The 21763-nt window shown below is 54.4% G+C and overlaps 1 protein-coding gene across 1 annotated transcript in view; it reads right to left on the bottom strand.

The window, feature by feature from the left end:
• Window positions 1–6: 6 nt before the first annotated feature.
• The window catches only part of CAMK2G (calcium/calmodulin-dependent protein kinase II gamma), a 76263-nt gene continuing 54506 nt past the window's right edge, over window positions 7–21763 (bottom strand). Inside the window, exons 13-23 of the mRNA XM_006761031.1 lie at window positions 21030–21092; window positions 19052–19095; window positions 11475–11507; window positions 9133–9201; window positions 7930–7974; window positions 6342–6390; window positions 5015–5128; window positions 2988–3063; window positions 2529–2623; window positions 611–855; window positions 7–132 (exon numbers count right to left, since the gene is read on the bottom strand). Coding sequence (XP_006761094.1) covers window positions 623–855; window positions 2529–2623; window positions 2988–3063; window positions 5015–5128; window positions 6342–6390; window positions 7930–7974; window positions 9133–9201; window positions 11475–11507; window positions 19052–19095; window positions 21030–21092 — 821 coding nt within the window. The 3' untranslated portion in view covers window positions 7–132; window positions 611–622. The remainder of the gene's footprint in view (window positions 133–610; window positions 856–2528; window positions 2624–2987; window positions 3064–5014; window positions 5129–6341; window positions 6391–7929; window positions 7975–9132; window positions 9202–11474; window positions 11508–19051; window positions 19096–21029; window positions 21093–21763) is intronic.

Raw genomic sequence — 21763 nt, forward strand, 5'->3', positions numbered from 1 at the left:
GTGCATTGGCTGCTGCCGCTTTGTAATTTAATTGTTTTAAACCTCAAACGAACAGGACTGCCGCTGTCACTCAGGCCCTCCAGAGCCACTGGCTGCAAAGGTTCGACCTCCAGCTGGGATCTCCTAATGCCCCTGTCAAACAGGACAGACATAGTAACAGAACAGAAGACAATAAACACACAGATGAGTTCCGGGAACTTACACTACACACGTGGCCAAGTCTGCCTGAGGAGGTGGAGGCTGGGGGAGAAGCTAGTACTGAAATATAACATCGCCTCCCATTCGCTGAGCACTGACTAAATGCTTTACTCATTAAGCCTATTTCATTCTCACAACTTCACGAGGCAGGCACCGCCCTTTCCCTCTTTGACAGCTAAGGAAACCGAGGCTTAGGGGGAGGAGGTAACCTTTGTCTCCCTCTCCACCCAATCTGGAGGCCTGGAGCTACTAGCCCCAACTCTGTCTGATTTAAGAGCAGAACCTGTTACCACCACACTGTGCAGCCCTTGCCATTCCTCCGGGGCGGCCCCTATCTCCTCCCTCAATGCCAACTCTCCACCACCTCTGACCCCACCTGTCCCAGCCCCTCCCCACCCCCCACCAGGTGCACCTGTGGCTGAGCTCACTGCAGCGGTGCGGCAGGGGCCCCTGAGCAGTGATAGTGGACATTGAGCCACTTGCCATCCCGGCGGTGCCAGACCCGGGTCTCCTCCGACTGGCTGGTGCGAGGCCGGCCCTGCCCATCGATGTACTGGGTGAGGCGGATGTAGGCGATGCAGGCAGCGTCCTCTCCGATCACGTGGACGTGTGGGTTCAGGATGGTGGTGTGAATGGGCTTGCTGTTCTTGGACAGGACTGCGGGGGGCAGGGCAGGGTGAGTTAGGTAGGAAGGCGCCAGGCCCGCGCACTGACACTTCCTCTCAGCCTGCACTTCTAAGTCTCACCCTCTCTCGGCAACCACGCTGGGAGTTCTCCAAGTCCCCCATACATTTCCAGAGGCCAGGCAGCCTCATCACATTAGTCTCCGTTACCCAAAAGGAAGAGGAGGGTGGGAACAATGATAACAGCAGCTACTGTTTTAATCAGATATTGTGCTGGGGGTTTTACATGCATGAGCTGTAATTCTTTGGTTGATACCATTTTCTTCATTATAAGGTAAGGACAGGGGCTCAAGGAGGTTAAGTAATTTCCCCAAATCACACAACATTTGAGCTCAGGACCATCTTACTCTTAACTAAAGCCTCTTCTCTTTCCTCTGATGTTTAGATTTCATAAGGGTTGGCTTGTTGCCAATTAGGGCTATAGAGCAAAATCAAGAACTTAAAATATTCCAAATGGATTTGTGATTAAAAAAAAAAAAAAGATCCAAAGGTCAAATTGAATCATCCAAGCACCAAGCTCAGGATATTCCCAGGATCCTTTGGGGGAAAGCCAAAAGATTGCCATTATCAGCAAACACTGTCAACTGTGTTACTTTTATTGAGATTCACATCTTAGTTCAAATGTTAGGTAGGGGCTACATGAAAACTTCCCTAGAGCTTCTATAAACCCTGGAATTGCTTCTGGCTAATAGAATTACTTAGAGAGCCTAGGGTTTACATTTGCAGCTGAGACGTGGAGAGGATGGTAGTTAGTAGAGAAAACGGCAACAAAATAAAATTCAGGGCAGGATGGGGAAGCCCCAGGACAAAGTGAGAAGGAAATAAAAAAGGAGGGAGGGAGGGAGGAAGGAGGGCCTTAGAGAGTGGAGAGAAAGACGGGAGGTGACTATTTAGCTTCTTATCCCCCGGGATTCCGTGGACCGTCTAGTGCACAACCCCCAGCCAGGGCGCCCGGCTCCCTCGATACTCAGGAAGACCCTAGCCACAACGTGCAGTCTCACAAGTCACCAGCAGTGCCTGTTCCTTGCTTGCACATTCTCATCCTGGCTTTAATTTCTTTACTGTGACATCTGCAGACACAGAGCAGTATTACTCGCTGAGACCACCTTAACTTCGTCTCAGATGGTTTCCAATCATCTTGAAAAGAGACGAGGCTTGCCCTGGCCGGTGTGGCTCAGCTGGCTGGAGCACCGTCCCATGCACGGAAAGGTGGCAGGTTCTATTCCCGGTCAGGGCACATACCCAGGTTGTGGGTTCGATCCCCGGTTGAGTCACGTACCAGAGGCAACTGATTGATGTGTTCTCTCTCTCTCTCTCTCCCTCTCTCTTTCTCTCTCTCTCTCTCTCTCTTAAAAAAAAAGAAAAAGTGAGGCTTAAAGAAATACAGTGACCTTGATTGTGGCAACCACCACTGCCATGAGGCAGCTGCAGTAGGGAAGGGGCACGCAGGTTCTGGAGCAGGGCCTTCAAAGGCGCCCTTTAAGGCCATTCTCAGAGCACAAGGAGGCAAGCACACGGACCAGGGTGCAGCAGGCAGGTCAAGTAAGAGGAAAGTGGGCAGTGGGGAAGAGGAGAGGGTGAGCGAGGACAAAGGCCAAGGGGGTGAAGGGGCAGGCAGGAGTATATCAGCAGCACGAACCCACTCACGATTCTCAAAGTAAAACTTATGGAAATCCATTCCCTCCACGAGGTTACCGAGGGCTTCGGGCTCAAAGGAAGTGAGGCCTGGATCACAAATCTTCCTGCAGAAAAGAAGCAGCAGCCTGTCAGTCTTCCACGGGGATTACTCGTCTTTCCTCCTCATTAGCGGGTCTATCCTGCAGGAGGTTAGCTTTGGGCCAGGCCGGACAAGATGGCTGAGATCTGAGGGGCACGCCTGCTAAGGCCTCTTAGCCCTGCCCTTCAGCCTGCTGCCCGCCAGCACCCCACGGGAGGGCTCAACCAAGGGTATCTGCCTGGAAGGGCTCCCGACCTAGCGGCTTGATGTTTAACTGGCACACTGGGCCCGAGGCCCAGCCCTCCCTTTCCCCAGGGTCCTAGCTGCTTTGGGGGAGGAGGGAGAGGCCTTGAGAAACTTGAGCCTCAGTGAATGAGGTCTCTACTCACGTGTAGGCCTCAAAGTCTCCATTGTTGATGGCCTCAATCAGCTGTTCTGTGATCTTAATGATCTCCTGTTTTCGCACTGTGGGGGGGAAAAATCCAGGAGTTTACCTGCGTGGGACTGGGGAGCTCCTAAGTGGCGGAGAGCCCCCCGCCCAGTCTTCAAGGATCCCCTGTGATCTCTTTGACAAAGACATCCCTCTTCTCTGTCTTTAAGGCGCTTTGCAGGAAGCGTGAGCCCACCTCTGTCTCCATCCCTCCTCTGTCATCTGCAGAGCTAACGACCCCCTCCTCCCGAAGGTTTGTTATGGTTCTCTGGCATTTGTCTCCCTCTCCATCAGCAACCAGGCTGCAGAAAACACTCGTCTCTAACAGCGGAGGAGCCTGGCACATCATGAATACTCCGTGCAGAGACGTGCATCCCATCTCCAGCAGGTTCAGCTCCTCTAAGAAGCTTCTCCCGATAAGGCTGTTTCCCGATAAGGTGTGGCTGACGTCTCTCACCGGAAGGGGCTCAGTCAGGTCTCAATTACCATGCCCCCCACTTCCACCCAGCCCCCACTCAGTGGTCCAGAACCTCACCCCAGGCAACAGCCAGCCTGAGAGCAGAATCCAGCCAGGGATGAGGGCTCCCAAAGCATGAATGTTAGGATGGATGCTTAATGCCCTTCCCCCTGCTCGTCTCCTCCACAGGGCTTTTCTGAGATGAAGGATCTTGGAACTATAAACACTCTTTGTAAACAGAGCCTCTCACCAGAAAGATGGCTCCATTTACCCTGGACAAGCCCTGAAAAACTCTAAATCTCATGCCAGGATGTGTCCCCCAGGAAAATCAAGACAAGCCACAGACTGACAGGCAAGCAGCGTTGGTGCCCTCAGAGCCCCCAGCCATGCCAAGCCGAGGGACTGCTGGTGACACCCCGGGCTCAGGGCCAGATCACTTACAGGGGGCACCACTGTCAGCAGCGGGTGCTGCCGGGGGAGGGCTCAGACTGAGACCGGGCTACCCCTGACCAGAACCTGGGCTGGCCCAGGACTCAGGCCTTTCCTCACAGGAGCGAGAGGCTGCAAGACACATGTGAGCGATTAGAACAGCACAGCCCAGTGGCACAGCTGGGAGAGGGCAGGGCAGCCAAGGGGACGGCCAGGTGGGGCCCCACCGCCATCAGCACCTTCAGGTAAGCAGCAGGTTAGCGGGACCAGCGAGCTCTATCCGAGTTCTAGAGGCGCGCACACACACACATACACACACACACACACATACACACACACACACTCCCACCCCGCCAAACCCATCATCGGACCTGACTGGGGCCCTGTGGGTGAAGAGGGTTGTGTTTAGAAACTCTAACAGGACAGACAGTAGGAGGGAAAGAAGCAGACAAAGACATGATCTACACAGACACAACTGAAAATACCCATACCGGCTGCCATTAACCTAGCAAGGCATCGTGTCAACATGTTCTACCACCTCATTTATTTTTCATCAGAATGCGATGAGGGAGGGGTCACTGTATTCCCATTCCACAGAGAGGAAACGAACTCTGGGAGGTTTAATCTACTTCCCACATTTCTGAAAGCTCTGCAGCTGGGATTCAAACTCAGGCCTGTCCCAGCCAAGCCCCAGGCTCTCGCTACGATATGCTGAGCCCAGGAAACACCACATCCCATCGTGGTTTCTCAGCCATCACAGCTTCCCCATCGCCCGCTCCCACCCTCTCCGACTTCTGACTCGGCCTTTCTTCCTGGCTCAGTGCTGAGGTGAGACCCAGTGCTCATCCCAGTGACTTCCTGCTCCTTCCCACCATGCAATGCTCTCCCCCCCACGCTGTGTCTCTGGGCCCCGGTCTCAGGCGCCCCTGCCTGGTTAACAGCGCCTCCAATCAGCTCCCCCACCCAGCAGGGGCCGAGCTCCCAAAGCTCACTCAACAGGACGGGGCAGCGGAGCTGGGCGGCCAGCTCTGGGGGGATCCCTGAGGGGCTTCAGGAGGAGCCAGGGAACGGAAGCCAGGTCGTGCCTCCCTCACACTTACTGGCTGAGGAGCAGAGAGAAGGCTGGGGCTGCATGCCTGCAGAGGGGGCTGTTCTGTCCCGGGAGCTCCGTCCTTCGGGCACCGAGCTGCCATTCCCAGTGCGGAGCGGGGCAGCTAGCCAGCCAGGGCAGGGCAGGGCAAGGCAGAGCAGCCAAAACAAACAGAACAAGGCAGGTGAGCGAGCAAGCCGAACAGGACCCGCGCCCGTGGCCCTGCGGAGCCTGGGCAAGGCGATGCCTCGGGCTGCTGTGGACACTGGGCCTCCCAGCCAAGAGCCCCAGGAAAGTGCACTGACCTAGGCTTTGGCTTCCAGAGGGGCCTTCACACAGCCTGTCCAAGGGCCCCTGCTCCCCGGGGAGGTGTTCTAGGGGGCTCGGCTACCAGGTCAAGAGCCCAGCAGCGAAGGAGCCACGTACTCTGCCGGCATCACCAGAATTGAGCTGACCTGACCTTCGCCCCAGCAGCCCCGAGCGACTGTTCTTTCCGGTCGTACACTTTTATGCTTCTATATTTTTTGGGTCCCCAAAGGTTTGGTGCCCCCTGGCTACCCCAGGGCATGCTCTCTCCGCTCTGTCCTGCAACATTCCTCCCTGTTTTCTGAAAGCCTGGCCTAAGGTCACCCAGCGAGGCAAAGGGAACGACTCTAGGCCAAACCAAAGAGCAGGACAGAGACGCCCAGTGGTCTGACCAAAGAGCAGGACAGAGACGCCCAGTGGTCTGGCCGCCATGCCCTCCCACATCCCCTGGCACTCTGGCCAGGACCATGCTTGGGCCGGTGGTCCTTACAGCATCACCAGGACATCGCCAAGTGGGTTCCGACTCCACTGTTGGTGCCAAGGCTTTGTGGCGGGAGTGCCCCACTCCTCCCCATGTGCCCAGGCCTGTTCCGGTTTTAAAACAGAAAGCTGCACATCTTGGGAACCACCTCAGTCCTGGGGGTACGGAGACAACTGGTCACCCTACTGACAGCTCACGATATCTGTGGGTTACTTCTGTAGGGACTCCAGGGGTCCCTGCTGTGGGGTGACACAGCATTCTCTGCAACAGGAACAGGTCTCTGAGCCCTGGCCCTGGACAGGCTCGGAAATGACTCTAGTTCAGCTATTCCAGACTCGGGGCCAGAGGAGACAGGCCCCTTGCCTAGCCCAGCCACAACGGACAGGAGCCTCCCATCGCGGCCCACGGAGGGCAGCGTTAGGCCACACCCTCCTCTGGAGTAGACAGAGCCACCCATCTCCGCTCGGGGGGCAGGCAGGCAGGGGTTCCACTGGAGCCGGGCACCTGGGACACGGCTGGCGTCCCTTCCCCACCCAGGGCCAGCACCTACCTTTGAGGTCCTCGTCTTCCGTGGTGGTGTTGCAGCTCTCCGTGGAGCCCTGGAGGCCGGAAAGAACATGCTTGTAGTTACGCAGGCCCCTGGGAAACCCGAGCAACCAAGCAGAACAAAAGCAGAGCCCGTGCTTGCGCAGGGAGGGATCCCAGGCGGTTCCGTGCCCACCCCGGCCGCCTGACTCACAAAACTCGGGGGTCCCAGCTCCCTCCCCAACTCAGGAAATGGCACCACCGATGCTGCCACCTGGGCGAAAACCTACAGTCACCTCCTAGGTTTTTTGGTTGATTCTCTTTTTTTCCTTCTTTCTCTCATATCTCAGTTATGCCATCTAAAATCAAATCTGTCCTTTCTACCTCCAAAATAAATCCCATCTCACCTCCACCTGCGTCTAAGCTACCCACATCTGGCACCCGGACTGCTACAATCACTTCCTGGTCTCCTGCTCCCCCGCTTGCCTCCTATGACATGGCCAGAGTGGCTTTTCAGAGTCCGTCGGACTGTATTACCCCCCTGTCTGAGAATCACCAACAGCTTCCTGCCACTGCTGGAATAAAATGCAAACCCTGCCCGCCTCTCCAACTCCCCCACCCTCCCTGCTCCCCTGCTCCCCGGCCCCTTGCTCTTCGTACTCGGATCTCTGCTTGATTTCTTCTACTTCTTCACTCTGGATACATGCCAAGCCCCTGAGTTTGCCTGGCTGCCTGGCTCCCATCGTGTAGTTCAAATATCACCTCCGGACCACGTCATCAAAGGCCCTGTTCACTCTTGACTTTGTGCCATTTCCTTCATAGCACTTATCACAACTAGACTTTCTCTTAGTTATTTGGTTTTTGGTTTATTGTCTGCCTTCCCCACACCCGTGGAGAGGGATTTTGTCTTGTTACATCTATAAAACAGAACTATGGGCAGTTTGGCTCAATGAATATTTGCGACTGGGAGTGAACAGGAGACAAGGTTATTGAGGACATAAAGCTGAGGCCAAGGAGAGTGTCCCAGGGCCTGATGATATTCTTGCTCTGTTTTCCTAGCTGACGTTTACTCTCATTTACACTTCGCCGGCCACGGAAGACAGTTCTGTGACTATTACCCCAGTTGACAGAGAAAGTAACTGAGAGGCAGAGCAGTCGAGTGTCCTGTCCGGGGTCCCAGGGCCAGGATTCAAGCCCCGGCCTGTCCGACTGAAGAGCCTGAGCTCAGCATCACTAAGAACGGAGTAACTGCCCGGTCAGCGTGGCTCAGGGGCTGAGCACTGACCTCTGAGCCAGGAGGTCACGGTTCGATTCCTGGTCAGGGCATATGCCCTGGGTGCGGGCTCGATCCCCAGTAGGGGGCGTGCAGGAACTGATCAATGATTCTTTCTCATCATTGATGTTTCTATCTCCCTCTTCCTTCCTCTCTGACATCAATAAAAATGTATTAAAAAAAGAAAAAGAAGGGAGTAACCAACAGCCTAGACTCTGCAAACACCTTGGCCCTGACGTTCAGCCTGCAGGCTGCCATCTGTGGGGCCCTCGGATCCCGTGATGCAGCCCACGGGTTCCCTGCTGACACGGAAGCAGGGGGCAGCTCAGGACCCACTCACCTTGATCCCGTCTGTAGCGTTGTGCACTACGGTGGTTTGTGGCTCCTGTGAGGGAAGATTAAAATTACCCTCCTGACCTCGGAGACAGACTTACTGCTCTTCCCTGGGGGACCCCCACCCCTACCCAGGCACCCTCAGAGACCTCTATAATGACCACTGGGGCCTGCCCACTAGCCATTCTCACAAGACAAAATATCCTGACATGATTGGGTCCTAGGTAGCCAGGAGCCCCAGATTTAGGGGACAGCACTGGCTGGTATAAAAGAGAGGCCTGGCCATGGAAGCAGATACCAGGGGAGCTGAGAGGAAGAGGGTCTCTGACCCCGATTCCTGCTCGTTCTGAGTTTTCTCTCCCCGAGGGACAAGTACACTGGGGGAGCTGTGGGGCTAAGGGCACAGGCTGGACCCCACCGACAGTGATCACCACGGGGTAGGCCGGAAGCAGGGAGAGCGGACTAAGGTGTCCCAGAAAGACCCAGGGTGCCCCCGCAGCAAGCTGAGCCCAGAGCTGCCTGCTTCACCCACCTCTGCCTTCCCCAGGTCCCGTCCCTACGTCAGCATGTCAGGCAGCATGAGGGTCCACAGAAAGCAGGAGGAGCAGCAGGCATGGTTACCCCTCCCTCTCTCCTAGTCACCCCCCTGCTCCCTCCTTAGCCTGCACTAGCAGAGGGAGCTCTGGGAGCGCACGATGCCCCTCCGAAGAGCCAGAGAGAACTCAGGGCACAAGCAGCACGGGGCTCTCCAGAAACCCAGAGATCAGCACCATCGGGGGTGGGGGGAGGGACCCCAGCCCTCCTTCGTGTTCATGAATTGCAAAGGAAAGGCGGAGGCAGATTTTATAAGGAGGCCTCCAAGAACTGACGTACAGGTGCCGAGAAAGCTCCTACCCTCTCCTTTTATAAGCAACTGACTTTCCTGGCCCCCAAAGCAGACCCACTGGGGGCCCAGCCTGGGGCTGGGAGGTTTAGCCGAGAGCCCCGACAGTGACAGGAGCAGGAGCAGTTCTGCCGTGCAGGAAGGAGCGCGGTCAGCCGGGACAATGAGGGGGAAGGGATCTGTGGGGAAGTACACGAAGCAGCCTGATCTACAGGAATCCAGAAAGGAAGAGAGCCAGAGAGGCCTGGGCGGGAGGGCAAGAAGAGGACGAGGGAAGGAGCAGGAGGCAGCCGGGGGCAGGGGCGGAGAAGCGTAGTCAGGAGGTACCATGGCCGTCTGCAAGGGCGCAGGCTCTTGGGCTGGGCTTACGAGACTGTTTTTGTTGTTGCTCTGTGGCTGAGACAAGAAAACAGATGGTTTAGTTCCTCTAGAGTCACCAAAGCAGCTCAGGTTCGACTCCCAGACCTCCCTTGCCCCCTGGCCTGGCCTGGAGGAGCTAGGGCGCAGGTGGCCTACAAAACACTACGCGGATGGGAGCGGTGGCTGGAGAGATGATCGAAAGAGGGGAGCAGTTGGAGGGGGTCCAGAGACTTAGCTCTGGAAGCATCCTCAAGGTGGGGCCAGCCTTCCAAAGACTGGTTAGGGCATCTCTCCAGAACTCTCTGCTCCAGCCAGATGCAAGGTCACTGCACAACCATAGTCACCCAAAGAAACGCAGGAACTTCTCATTTCACAAGGGGAAAAGGAAGGTGACTTATAAGAAAGCAGAACAAAACTCAGAAACGCTGCGTCTCCTATCTGTGGGCGTTCTCCTGGTGCCCTTTCAACCTGCCACCTGCACTCCCTTCCCTTACAGCACCAGCTTCAAGCCTGACCTGAAAGAAGCGGAACAGAAGAGAAAGGAAACCTGGTCCAGGAGGTGGTGTCCGAGAGGAAGGGGTGGGACTTGGCTTTGCTTAGAATATGCACCTACTGACCCAGGGAGCAGACAGGAGCGCACTGCTGGCCTTGCCGCCCGACAGCTCGTGGGCGGGGTCAGCTGCCAGTAAGGACTGAGCTCCAAGGAGGGGCCAGTGAAGCCTGCTGGGGGCTGTGGCTGCAGTCCCAGAGCCCAGCCCCCAGGAAAGAGGAGGCCGAGGGGCAGGCCAGCACTCCTACAGCAGAGACCACCGGGATATCTCATCTTTCAAAATGTCACACTGAGCGGCACAGCAAGGGAGGTGGGGGGGAGGGTGGCCGGGAAGGACGGAGGCAGGGCGTCGTAGCGATGCTCTCCCATCGGACTTAGTCTCATGAGTGTCCAGTGGAGCTGGCGGCCCCTGAGAAGGGGCCTGATGCCTGCAAGTCCTTCAAAAGGCACAGAGACAAACGCGTGCACACCACCTCTGCGCGGGCGCAAATGAGGATACACGCCAAAAGCTACCCAGATGGTTTCTTCTCGCCTGGGGGCCTCTTCTCCAGCCCCGTGGACCAGACCTGAAGCCATCCACCCTTCGCTCGCTGAGGCATCCCAAACCCAGGTCTGGGCATGGAACCTCAAACCAGGAACCAAGCGCTACAAGACACCACTGAACGCAGCAGGCTGAGAAGAGGGGTTCCAGGAGCTAAGACGTGGGTCTAAACTCACAGGAGCTCTGCTCTCTCCCATTCCCCCCGTGAAGGAGCAGAGCCCCCCTAGCTCAGCAATGACATGACCTTCTGGGCGGGGCTGCCTGGCCAAGGCTGTCTTGCGGGCAAAGCCCAGCTGAGATAGATCCTGGCACAGTGGGAGGACGCCAGGGTGTTCATAAAACCTGTCCTATCTGAAGAGGGCTGGGATGCCCCCCGGGCTGCCCCGCCTCTGGCTTTAATGGACGGTTTCATAATGACTCAGGCTGCCGTGTTGCTCTTGGTGCCCCGCGTCCCGTGAGAAAGAAGATGCGTTCCTGCTCTGGCCCCCTGGCCGGTGAGCTCAGCTGGTTGGAGCATCGTCCAGGACACCAGGTGGCAGGTTTGATGACTGGTCAGGGCACATATCCAGGTTGCAGGTTCAAGCCCCAGTAGGGATGGGGCGTGGGAGAGGCAACCAATCCGTTTTTCTCCGCCCCCCCCCCCCCCCCCGCCCCTTCCTCTCTCTCCGAAATCAATGAAAACCATGTCCTCAGGTGAGGATAAAAATACAAGGGCTCCCTGTTGTCTTTCGGCTGTTCCCCGAGGGCTGGGTGGGAAGGATAAAACGCTGGGCACTGCTAATGGGCAGCTGCACAGGGGAAAAAGCCAGGAGAGTGAGGCTCAGAGACCTGAGCCTTCAGCCAGCTCTTCTGCCCACCGGACGTCCACCGGCTGCCAGTCTGCAGGAAGTCGCTGTCCGTGCCCGGGGAGCAGGGCCTCGCCTCCTGGGCAGCAGTGAGTGAGGGTCTCTCCCTGTGCTTGTCCCTGGCCCCGGGTCCCTGCCAGCTTCACCCGCTGCCCTGGGTTGCGGCAGGCACATTCCAATGCCCACCTTTTAGGCTCCTGGGGGACCTTGGGCAATGGCCCCCGCCCCGCAGGACGGGCCACACCTGCCCACACAGCACAGACATGCAGTGAGGATGAGTGAAGCGCACGCACATGGCAGAATGGGTTTGCGTGGCCGGCAGGCGGGCACAGGCAGCATGGAGTGGGCAGATGGGTGGGCAGGCAAGGCTCACCATTAGGTGCACGCTGGAACTTGACTTCCTTTTCTGGACACACCACAGCAAGAGGGAAAGAACAGGAAAGAGGAGGTAAGAAGAGAAGCACAGAGACGCTGCAGGTTAGTGCACCAGCGTAGGCTCTGCCTCGGGAGAAAAGAGCCGAAGGAGGAGACCCGGAGTCCAGGACACATGGGCTCCAGCCGCTGGGAGAGAAGAACGCCTTTGCCGTCAGGCGCACACACACAGGTTTAGTATGTTCAGAGAGCCCTCGGCCTTGCTCAGAGGAAGCTGCTAGAGGAGATTAAGTCACAAGTCTGGGAGGGTGAGTAACATTTCCATGCAAATTTACAGCTTTGGGCTTATTTTCTCTCATTACTAGGTCTGCCTGAAATACGGGTGAGCAGCTACCAGGCAGGTGGTCAAAGTACTCAGACCATCCTCAGATTAATCACATTTGACTTCTGAACTTTGACATTTTTTTCCTCCTTTTTGCTGCCCACCTAAACTGCTTCTGGATGAAGATGTTGAGCTTTTAAAAATTATTTCACAAACAAAATCTGGCATCCCTTCCATCGGCGTGGCCACCCTCGTTGGTAAGATTTCAATGTTTTCCTTCATTTTGCAATGAGTTGGGAAATGGAAAGATAGAGGAGTGCTGGTGATCAGAAGTACAGCAATCACAACGACAGAGATGTAAACCATGGGGAATGCTGGAAGCAGTGACTGATCAGCCGTCACCAGATGCTCATGGACTTTATGTTCAGATGTGAAACAAGAGCATAAAAATAAAGAGCACATGGAACACCGAAAATACATCTCAGAAGACTGAGTCTGAAAGGTGAGAGGTAATTAAGAACCTTCTAATTAGCTGGCTGGGAGACGGAAGTCCCCTTGGACCACGGCTGCCTGCTGTTTGACTATTGCATGCTCGTTTAACGCTACCCCACAAGCACTCCCGGAGGGCTGTTCTGGCCACAGTGATCAAGTCCGAGAAACGCTCCTGCCCTCAGGAGGCTGGCACTCTGTGTGGTGCTGTTGTCACATGATCTTTAAGTGAAATGTTGTCCTTTGTGGTTCTTAACTAGCGGCATTCCACTGCACCACTGATGTCATCTGTGATGTCATGAGGGTGGCGGCCACAGTCTGGGCAGTCCTGGGATCTCTGTAACGGTTCCAGAGAGTTCTCTAGCTAACGGCTGGTGCTGCGTCTGTCCGGCGATATTGACAATCTCATCAAAAGTGGTATTTCCAGTGTGTTCCATGTTTTTTGCTTCTTCCTGGCTGTTGGTGGTTCTGTGAAGGCTTTGATGGTCAGGGCAGAGGGAGAAGGCACTAAACTCAACCCGGGCCTGACTGCTCTGATTGGTCCCTTTTACCGTAATCCTCAGACCCTTCCAATCACTGGTTGCTCCCGCGCTGTCATCTTACATTTTTGGCGACAAACCCGGGGGGTGGGGCTGGGGGGAGCCAATCTTGTGGCACTGCCTTCCCACCGGTGTTCCTCAGGTACAATTTGGATCTGTTGGGTTCGAACTCCAGTGACGTGGTGGAGGCGGCTGGTGTAGGAGGAACCGGATTCGGGGTGACCAAAGGATGGTACGCCTCCTCCAAGCCCAAAACCAAAAGAACGGAAGAGCCTTCGGCTCTGCCGGATATCCTGACACTCTACTTTAGAAGGCATCTCTGGGAATGTTATTATATTAAAAAAAGAAGGGAATACAAATACTTAAAAGAATGGTCCACAATTAGGAATTAGATCTAAAGAAAAAGAAAGCCTAAATATAATGAGGACTCTTGTGCATTCGCCTTTCATATATGCCAAAGACAATACGAGATTTTACTTTCAAAATCACCCCTCAAAAAGAGGGAGTTGCCTTATATTCACACTTATCCCTTCACTTCATCCAACTACCAGTGGTCGGCAAACTCATTAGTCAACAGAGCCAAATATCAACAGTACAACGACTGAAATTTCTTTTGAGAGCCAAATTTTTTAAACTTAAACTATATAGGTAGGTACATTGTTATTAACTTAATTAGGGTACTCCTAAGGCTTAGGAAGAGCCACACTCAAGGGGCCAAAGAGCTGCATGTGGCTCGCGAGCCACAGTTTGCCAACCACGGGACTAGACTGTTAAGGAAGGCGGTCCATATCTTCTTTATCTTTGTAATCTCCATGGGGCCTTACGGAACGCCTTAAAGTTATCGTACAACCAACTAACGTTTACTGAGTGGCACTGGGTTCGCTGACTGGCTTTGCCCCGGCAAAAGCAGAGCACAGGCGTCCGACTCGCCCAGAATCCGATCAGTGGAACTGCGGGAGCCGATCCAGGCCCAGGCTGGGCGCGGGTAGTTTCGGGAGCTGTCATCACAGGTTGTTTACAGCGGGTTGTTCTACCCGGGCCTTGCCTTGCCCTCAGTTTGTCTACTTCACTTAACGGGCAGTACCTTCCCAACTTGCTCCCAGCTGACTGTCCTTTTCCTAAACGGCCTTTCATGAAACCCCGAGATAATCTCGTTCTACTCAAGTGTTAGTTTCTTCTAGGTGAGCTGTTTTCTTTCCATTCCTTTCTCCATCCTTCTGGGGCTTTGGCCTCCGCCATGCAAAGCCAGCACACGGCAGCACTGTTTCAATACCAAGTCATTTCTCAAGAACCACATCCCATTTAGATTTAAAAATTAAACATTTATTTAAAATTTCAAACCAGAAAAGGGTTCCAGCCTCCTTTCCCATACTTAAACAAATATTCAAACAGTACTTAAGGAAATATCTATATCCTTTTTTTCTCTCTCTTCTTAAATATTGGATGCCATTGTGGCCTGGAACTAGCAGAACCCATGAGTGGTCCTTAACTAGGCACCTCTGGAGATCTGAGAGTTGGTGGCCCCTCCAAGTGGCTCTCCCTATTCCATAGACCTTGAGTCACAGGCATCCACATTCAAAGAAACCTAACTAGAACCCAAAGTCCGCAAATTCAAGACCACAAAGGAGACTCGCTGCTCAAATTGATGCTATTCGAGCATCTTGTGGTGGGAGCTCCTGGACAGCGAGAAGGAAACCACTCGATGGGCCTCAGGCAGCAGGAACTGGGGCAGGAGGAGCTTGGGCAGGAGGACAGGATATAAAAGCATCTTCTGAGCAACATCACAGCCTCCCTCACAATCCAGGTTATCGCCTTCACGTTCAGAAAACCAAACCCCACATCCTGGTTTCATCCAACCACGTCACTATCATCTACTTGTTCCTGATTATAAAAGGACTGCAGCCACATCCCAAGCAATTTGGGCAACAGAAAAGAAGGGGGAAAAATCCATAATGCTATCACTCTTGCCAGTCTTTTCTTATACAATTTAAAAGTGCCATTTATAAGCTATCTACAAGTTTATGCTTTACTTTAAAAGAAATACTATTTTGATTTTTATTCTGGTTATCAACGTAATGCATCATCTAGCTGAAATATGCAGGACATACAGAAAAATGTATAAAATAAAAGTTTCCTAAATTCCCATCGCCCAGTGAGGTTAACAACATGTCAGTGGGTTTTCTTCCAGTTCATTTTCCATCCACCTGCCATATACTGAATATGGTCTATAAACACATTGTTTTTTTTAAAAAAAACACAAATGTAGATAGTAGAGTATGTCTGCTTTACACCCTACTTAATATAAAGCATCTCTGTCATTGTATCACATCTCTGTCATAACTGTCATGACAATTAGTAGCTTTATAATGGTCTATTATGGGTTTCCCATCATTCCTTAGTCATTACCTACTGGCTTTTGAGATCATCTCCAATCTTTTCACAGCTACAAATCACGTCACACTGAACATCTTCTCGCTTTCAGTTTTTTCTACATTTTGAATGATCTCTTTAGGATAAATTCCCAGAAGCAGACGTAAAGGGTAAACGAGGCAGGCACACGCAGACTGCTTTACAAAAGGTCATCCTGACTTTTCACTAACTCGAAGAGTCAGAAACGGCACTCTGTTCTGACTTGGTTTCTCTAATCTTAGTGAGGCTAAACCTAAACACCCATATGGGAGCCACTTCTTCCTCCTTTTCAGACAGATTGTCAGTTCATCTTCTCTGACCATGATCTGCTGGGTTTTAGGGAGGATTCTTATTTGTTAGAGAAATCTCTTTTGTATAAAAAAAATAATATTAACTCTTCCCATCACACCTGCTGTGCTGGTTTCCCCCAGTTGGTCTGTTGCTGGCCTTTTAATTTGGGTTGGCCATCCTCTTCGCAAACACTTGCAGCATCTCAGCCTCTGGGGTCCCACCACTATGTCCAAAGTCTTTCCTCAAGAGTCAGACTCATTTACTGGGCACATCAGGTCAGACGCTGGCTGGGTTCCCCCCGGTTTTCATTCAGAGCAGTTTAGTGATTTTGCCCCCCGAGTTCTCATCCTTCCGCGTTCCTGGAAGGTACGTTGTTGCATACCCGTTCTTTCCCTTCCTCCTGTTCTGCCTGCATTCCCTTTGCTGAGTCCTCTTCTTTTCCAGCCCCTTAATAACAGACAACCCCCAAGTTTTGTCTTTACTGGACTCTTAATCCTTCATGGATTCACATGGGGGAAGGGGAAGTATGATTAAAATTCAGACTCTACCTCCCACCCAGGGCTTTCTGAATCTAGATCAGCCGTGGGCAAACTACGGCCCTTTTGACATGAATAAAACTAAAAAAACAAAAGACCGTACCCTTTTACGTAATGATGTTTACTTTGAATTTATATTAGTTCACACAAACACTCCATCCATGCTTTTGTTCCGGCCCTCCGGTCCAGTTTAAGAACCCATTGTGGCCCTCGAGTCAGAAAGTTTGTCCACCCCTGATCTAGATTCTAGGTTACCCTGGAATCTGTACTTTTGATTAGCTCCTTAGGCTAACCTTACATGGCCACACCTGACGGTCATCCGTTGGGCCAGCATCTAGGCAGTTCTGCTTGAAATGTGTCCCTTAATGGCTCTTTGATTCACCCTCTCACCGCCATCTCAGCGGTCACTGCTTTATTGCAGCTCCTATTTGGCGCACTCGCTGTTTGCTTCAGCCAGACACAGGTCCTCAAGTTCCCAGAATCACTGTGCTGCCCAAACTCGTGTACCTCCACACGTGCTGTTCCCTCTATCTGGAATATTCTTCTTCCTTCTCCTCTCCTTAACCTGGCAAAATCCAGCGAATCCTTCAAACTCAGTTCATGGGCTGTCTTCACCAGAACGTTTTCCTGTTCTGGCCCCGATGCTGGTCTCTCGCGTCCCTGCTCCTGCAGCCCTATGCACACCCCCTCAGGGACCTCGCCAGGGCGCACCAGGACTGGTGGCTTCCCTGTCTCCCCCACCGTGAGCACTTCAAGGGCGGACTATGTCGCTGCTCCCCAACTCCCGAGGCACAGACCTGGCTGAGCGGGCGGACTGGTGATGCACTCATGCGAGTCCCCATTTGCACGTCCAGTGCAGCCCTCCTCCCCCAGTCTTTCCAGCACCTTAAAGACCTCTCCACCCAGGTCCCTGCCGCCTCGCAATCTCAAGGTGGTCAAAACAACCTTCTCTTCCCTCCCCTGGGCCTCCCGTCCCACTACCCCATTTCTAGCAGAGGCACCACCAATTCTTTCAACATTCCAGAACTTTTGTAACCTTTGATGGGTCCTTTTTTAACCCTCCCCGCCCCCCTTCCTTTGACACATCTCTAAGCAGAACTAACATCTCATCAGACCCCAGCATCCAGGGGCACAGCTAGACCCACTGCCCACAGGCAACCCCTGTTCTGACGGTTGGGTATTTTGACTATTACCCCTTTCTACTTCTAATCACCTTGTCTTCACCCTGCGCCCAGACTGTAACCAATCCTAATCGATACCTCTGTGTCTGGCTTTTACACTCTTCTATTTGTCCTTAACACCCTCAGCTACGTCTTTAAAGAAAAAAAATATCCCACTCACTGTAGCTTCCTTCTCAGTGGCCTTCAGCGTTTCCTGTGGTCTGACATAGCCCTGCAATTCCTCTGCCCAACCAGACCAACCCAGCTGTAGCTCTGACACCCCTGAGCCACACACCCCATGTTCCAGGTGGGCAGGACTATAAAAACATTTCCTGTTGTTTAATGTTATAGAATACATTCTCATTTCAAGGGAAATACTAAAGAACAAAAGGTGTGTTCCCTACCCTGTCCTCACCCCTAATCCCACTCCCTGGAGGCAATTACTGACTTGGTTCCAAGAAGCTTTTCCTAGAAGCTTCTCAAACAGAACCATCTCGGGTAGGATCCAGTACCACAGGCCATTCCGTGCTGGGCTGGTTCCAGGCGTGTCCGTTTTCCTCTTTAACTACCTCGCCGCTTCCTAAAGCCGGATGACAGCATCACCTCTTTCTAAAGCATCAGCTTCTACACGCTTGGGTGCTCCTAGAACTGAGTGCAGCCCTGGGCCAGATAGGTACGTATTACACACTCCGTAAAGGTTGATTGATTCTAGCTAGTCCCCCAAACAGAGATATGCAACATCTCTCTCCGACTACGCCTGCCACCTTTCCTATCTTGGTTCCACCCATCCAGCTCATGTCCTCATAACGGGAAGGGGCAGCGGTCAACCCCAGCACCATGCCAGCAGGCGTGCGCAGAGCCCGAGCTCCGCTCCCTGGGGCAGGAGTACACAGCAGCAAGCACGCAGAGAATGAAAGGAGGAGGAAGGTGGGCGGGCGAGGAAATGGGGCACACGTATCTATCTCAGCTGGGGACAGAGGATCCTGGGGAAAGGCGTAGCTTAAACATTTGCTGGGATTTAAAGGTTTGGATAATTGCAGTTTGAAATGCTCCGTGGTGTAAACTGATAGGCTTCAAGATAGCATGAACTCCCATCCCATGCCCTGTCCCCAGCCCTTTCTGACCCCAAGGCATCTACAGGACACCTTGGGCCCTGTGAGGACCCCCAGCCACCTCTCCTCCACTTCGGCCAAGCAGTCACTCACTCTAGGGGTTCCCGCTGGTCCCTGCAGGCCCCTAGTCCCTCCTCGTTCCCTGGCCCCACAGGAAAGCGCCCTTACCTAACGGGAAAGCTGCGCATACCACATCCCTCGCCTGCTTCTGAGGGGCCTACGCCCTGATCAAGTTTAAGACACTTTCACTTAGAGGTAGCTGAGCTGGGTCCCAGAAGTGCTTCGAGGTAAGGAAAGACCAAAAGGATTATGGCTTCAGGCAAACTTTGCTTTCATTTGATAAAAAAGGGTTTGTGCTTCAGAAAGAACAAGAAAAAAAAAGTGAACCAAAATGACTTAAAAAAACCCAGAGAGTCAAAAGCCCTGCAAATGAGGCACCTGTCTGGAAGTCAAGCTCGGGATTCAGCTTTAGTCAAACCATCGTTTGGATCGGTTCCCCGGAGTCTTTTGGATCAGCTAGGCTCAGGAGAAACACACCTGCCTTCTGCCCTCTCAGGCCAGTGGAACCTGCTGTTCCGAGCACACAGGTTTCTGGTTTAAAGCAGAAAAGCAAGGACAGGAAGGGTCCCAGGGAAAGGGGGGAATAAGGGGCCAAGAATCCCCATCAATGGCTGCAGGAGAGAGAGGCCGGTCTCCGGCTACCAGGGTGGAGACACCTACCTTGACGCCGCCGTCCGACTTCTTGTTCAATAGGCTTTTGGCAGCTGTGAAAACAAAGAGGAAAATCAAGTCTCTCGCGTTGCACCCCGTCTCCAACCTGGCGCCTGGCAGCTGGATCCACAGAGACTGCTGTGTCCGCAAAGGGGGCCGGAATCTCCGGAAACCCCCGGGAGCAGAGCACTGCCTGGCAGCCCCAAAGCACGAAGGACATCTCAAGCAGCATCAGGCCCTCGGGGTGGGACCCCAGGGTCTCCTCTGCCCTGGAAGACGGCCCGGCAGAAACAGGGACACACTGTGCTTAGGAGGAGAAACCACATTCGGTACCGGAGCCGCCCGGGGCGCTGGGAACGCTGCCTCCGACAGCTTCCACCTGGGCCCAGGGCAGAGTGCCAGGGTGAAAGGCGAGGGCTCCGCCCCTAGGTGCCATGGAGATTCTCAGGATGGCCAAGCCGGAAGGATGCAAGACATCGGAGTGTTCTCGAGAAACAGGAGCGTCACAGTTCACGAAGGAGACCAGACGTGAGGACAGACAGACACAGACACAGAGACCAGGACCACCTACAGGAGGGTTTTGCCAGGGGGTGAAGCCTTGACGGGGCAGGTCCTTACCGGGTTTACTGGGTCCTGTCTGCCACCCTTTCCCGCGTCCACTCTCTGAACCCCCTGAGCAGAAGGACCGGGCAGAGTGACAAGGCATTAAACAGAGCCCAGCCAGCACAGGGCGGTGCCCAAGCCGACGAGCTCTGTGCAGGACGGCTGGGAGCAGACAGGAGATGGGAGAGTCTGGGAGCCACAGGGAGATGGAATCAGCTCAACTGTCCGATCGCCTGGACTTCGCTGGGTTTGCATCTTAGTTCTACCACTTGCTCGCTGTGTGGCCTGGAGGGAGGTACTGAACCCCTCTGAGCCTCAGCTTTTTTCAACCCACAAAATGGGGTGAAACAGGGCCTGGGTCACAGGACAGTGATGGGATCCCGAGGGATCATGCGGGAAAAGCACTAAGCGGAGTGCTTGGCACATGGCAAATACTTGGCCAGTGTTAGCTGCTGCCGCCCTGGCCTGCAGGTGGTCATTCAGCCCACGCCGAGTCCCACCTCTCTACACTGAGAATAGGGGTCCTTCCATCGCAAGAATTCTGACCCCCCAAAATGGCCTTTGGCCCAACCTCCCTCTAGTCATGATGGGGTGATTCGAAAGTTACGTTTTTAACGTATTTACTACGAGGCCTGACCACCTACTATATTAAATGCTTTACATACATCAGAATTCTTAACTCCGGCTGCCCATTAGAATCAGTTGGGGAGCTTTAAAAAAAATGCTTACATAAGACTACCCCATGCCCTAGGGATTCTGATTTTTTTTTTTGTCTGGGGTGGAGTCCCAGCATGGGTATTTTTTTATAAGCTGTCTGTCATGTACAGGCAGGGTTGAGAGCCTTCAACATATATGATCATAATCACCACCATGATATTTGTTAGCCCCACCGGAGAGATGAGAAAACTAAGGCTGGGAGAGCGGATGTAGCTTGCTCAGGGTGTGGCAGGGCTAGGATCCAAACCCAGGACGCTGTCTCCACAGCAGCACTCTCTAGCCTTGCAGACTGAAGGCCTGAAATGCCAGGCTTCACCATGTCGAGGGGCGTGGCTTCCTCTGTGGGGTCTCCAACAGGGCCGTTGAAGCCCAGTCCTCCAGCCCTCACAGGGAGGTCAGGCTAAAGCCCCCTGCTGCCCCGCTCCATGTCCCCAAGGCTATTGCCTCCTGAGAGCTGGCAAGCGCCCAGCATGCATGGCTGGTTAAGGGGCTCCGTAACACCAATGCGCTCGCAGATGCCAAGTTAGGGGGCCCATCGGCATGCCCATCTCAGCCCGCAAGCATGGGACTCGCCTCCCTGGTGAGTGGGCCTGGCATGCTGGCCCTCCTGGTGGGGTGGCAGGGAGCCGAGGCAGGCGGTCGGTCGGGGAGGACTCATGCCACGTACCTTGCCCGGCCAGGCCGGCGGCGCTCGCTGCAGGCGGGGGGGGGGCGGAGCTCTGCCTGCCAACTGAGGGGATACAGTCTCTCAGTGCACAGAGCTGCCGCAAAGCCACGGGGGCCAGTCCACAGGAGCATGCCCAGCGAGGAGCCCGCTGGCCGCCCGCGCACAGCAGGGTCCGGGCGGCGTGGCCAAGCCAGCCGAGCTGGGGGAGCGAAGGCGCCGGGGGGAGGCCGAGGAGCAGGTGCAGCCAGCCCGGCAGCAGTCTGGGGACCTGAGAGGACTGGGCTCAGCCGGGGCGCAGGGAACGCCACGGCTCCCCTCCGGGGGAACGGCCCCAGGCCCCAGCACGTGTCCTGTGACCACCTTGGGTGAGGGTCTGGCTACAGGGAGGAGCCTGGCTGGTGAGAGGCTGTGAGGACACTGAGCCCCACTTCCCAACCTGTCTCCCCAGGGGGCCCGACTGCGGGCATTTTCAGAGAGCCCCGTGCACAGGGCAGCCCGCTCCTCTGGCCGCATTCTGGACGGTAGAGAGACGAGCACTCAGGGCCCGGGAAGGTCACGGACGTCCCACAGCCCTGGCCCCTTGGAGACGGGCTGCTCTCCCTCTCAGGCAGGGAGCCAGAGGGGCAGCTTTTCGCGGCCTGTGTTCCTCAGGGTTCCGAGCGCGAAGATGCCAAGAAGCGAGGCCCGGACGGAAAGCCCACGCTGCCGAGGCAATCCACGGCAGGAGCCCTGAT

The sequence above is a fragment of the Myotis davidii genome, unplaced genomic scaffold, assembly GCF_000327345.1.
Source record: "Myotis davidii unplaced genomic scaffold, ASM32734v1 scaffold134, whole genome shotgun sequence".
Taxonomy (NCBI): Eukaryota; Metazoa; Chordata; class Mammalia; order Chiroptera; family Vespertilionidae; genus Myotis; species Myotis davidii.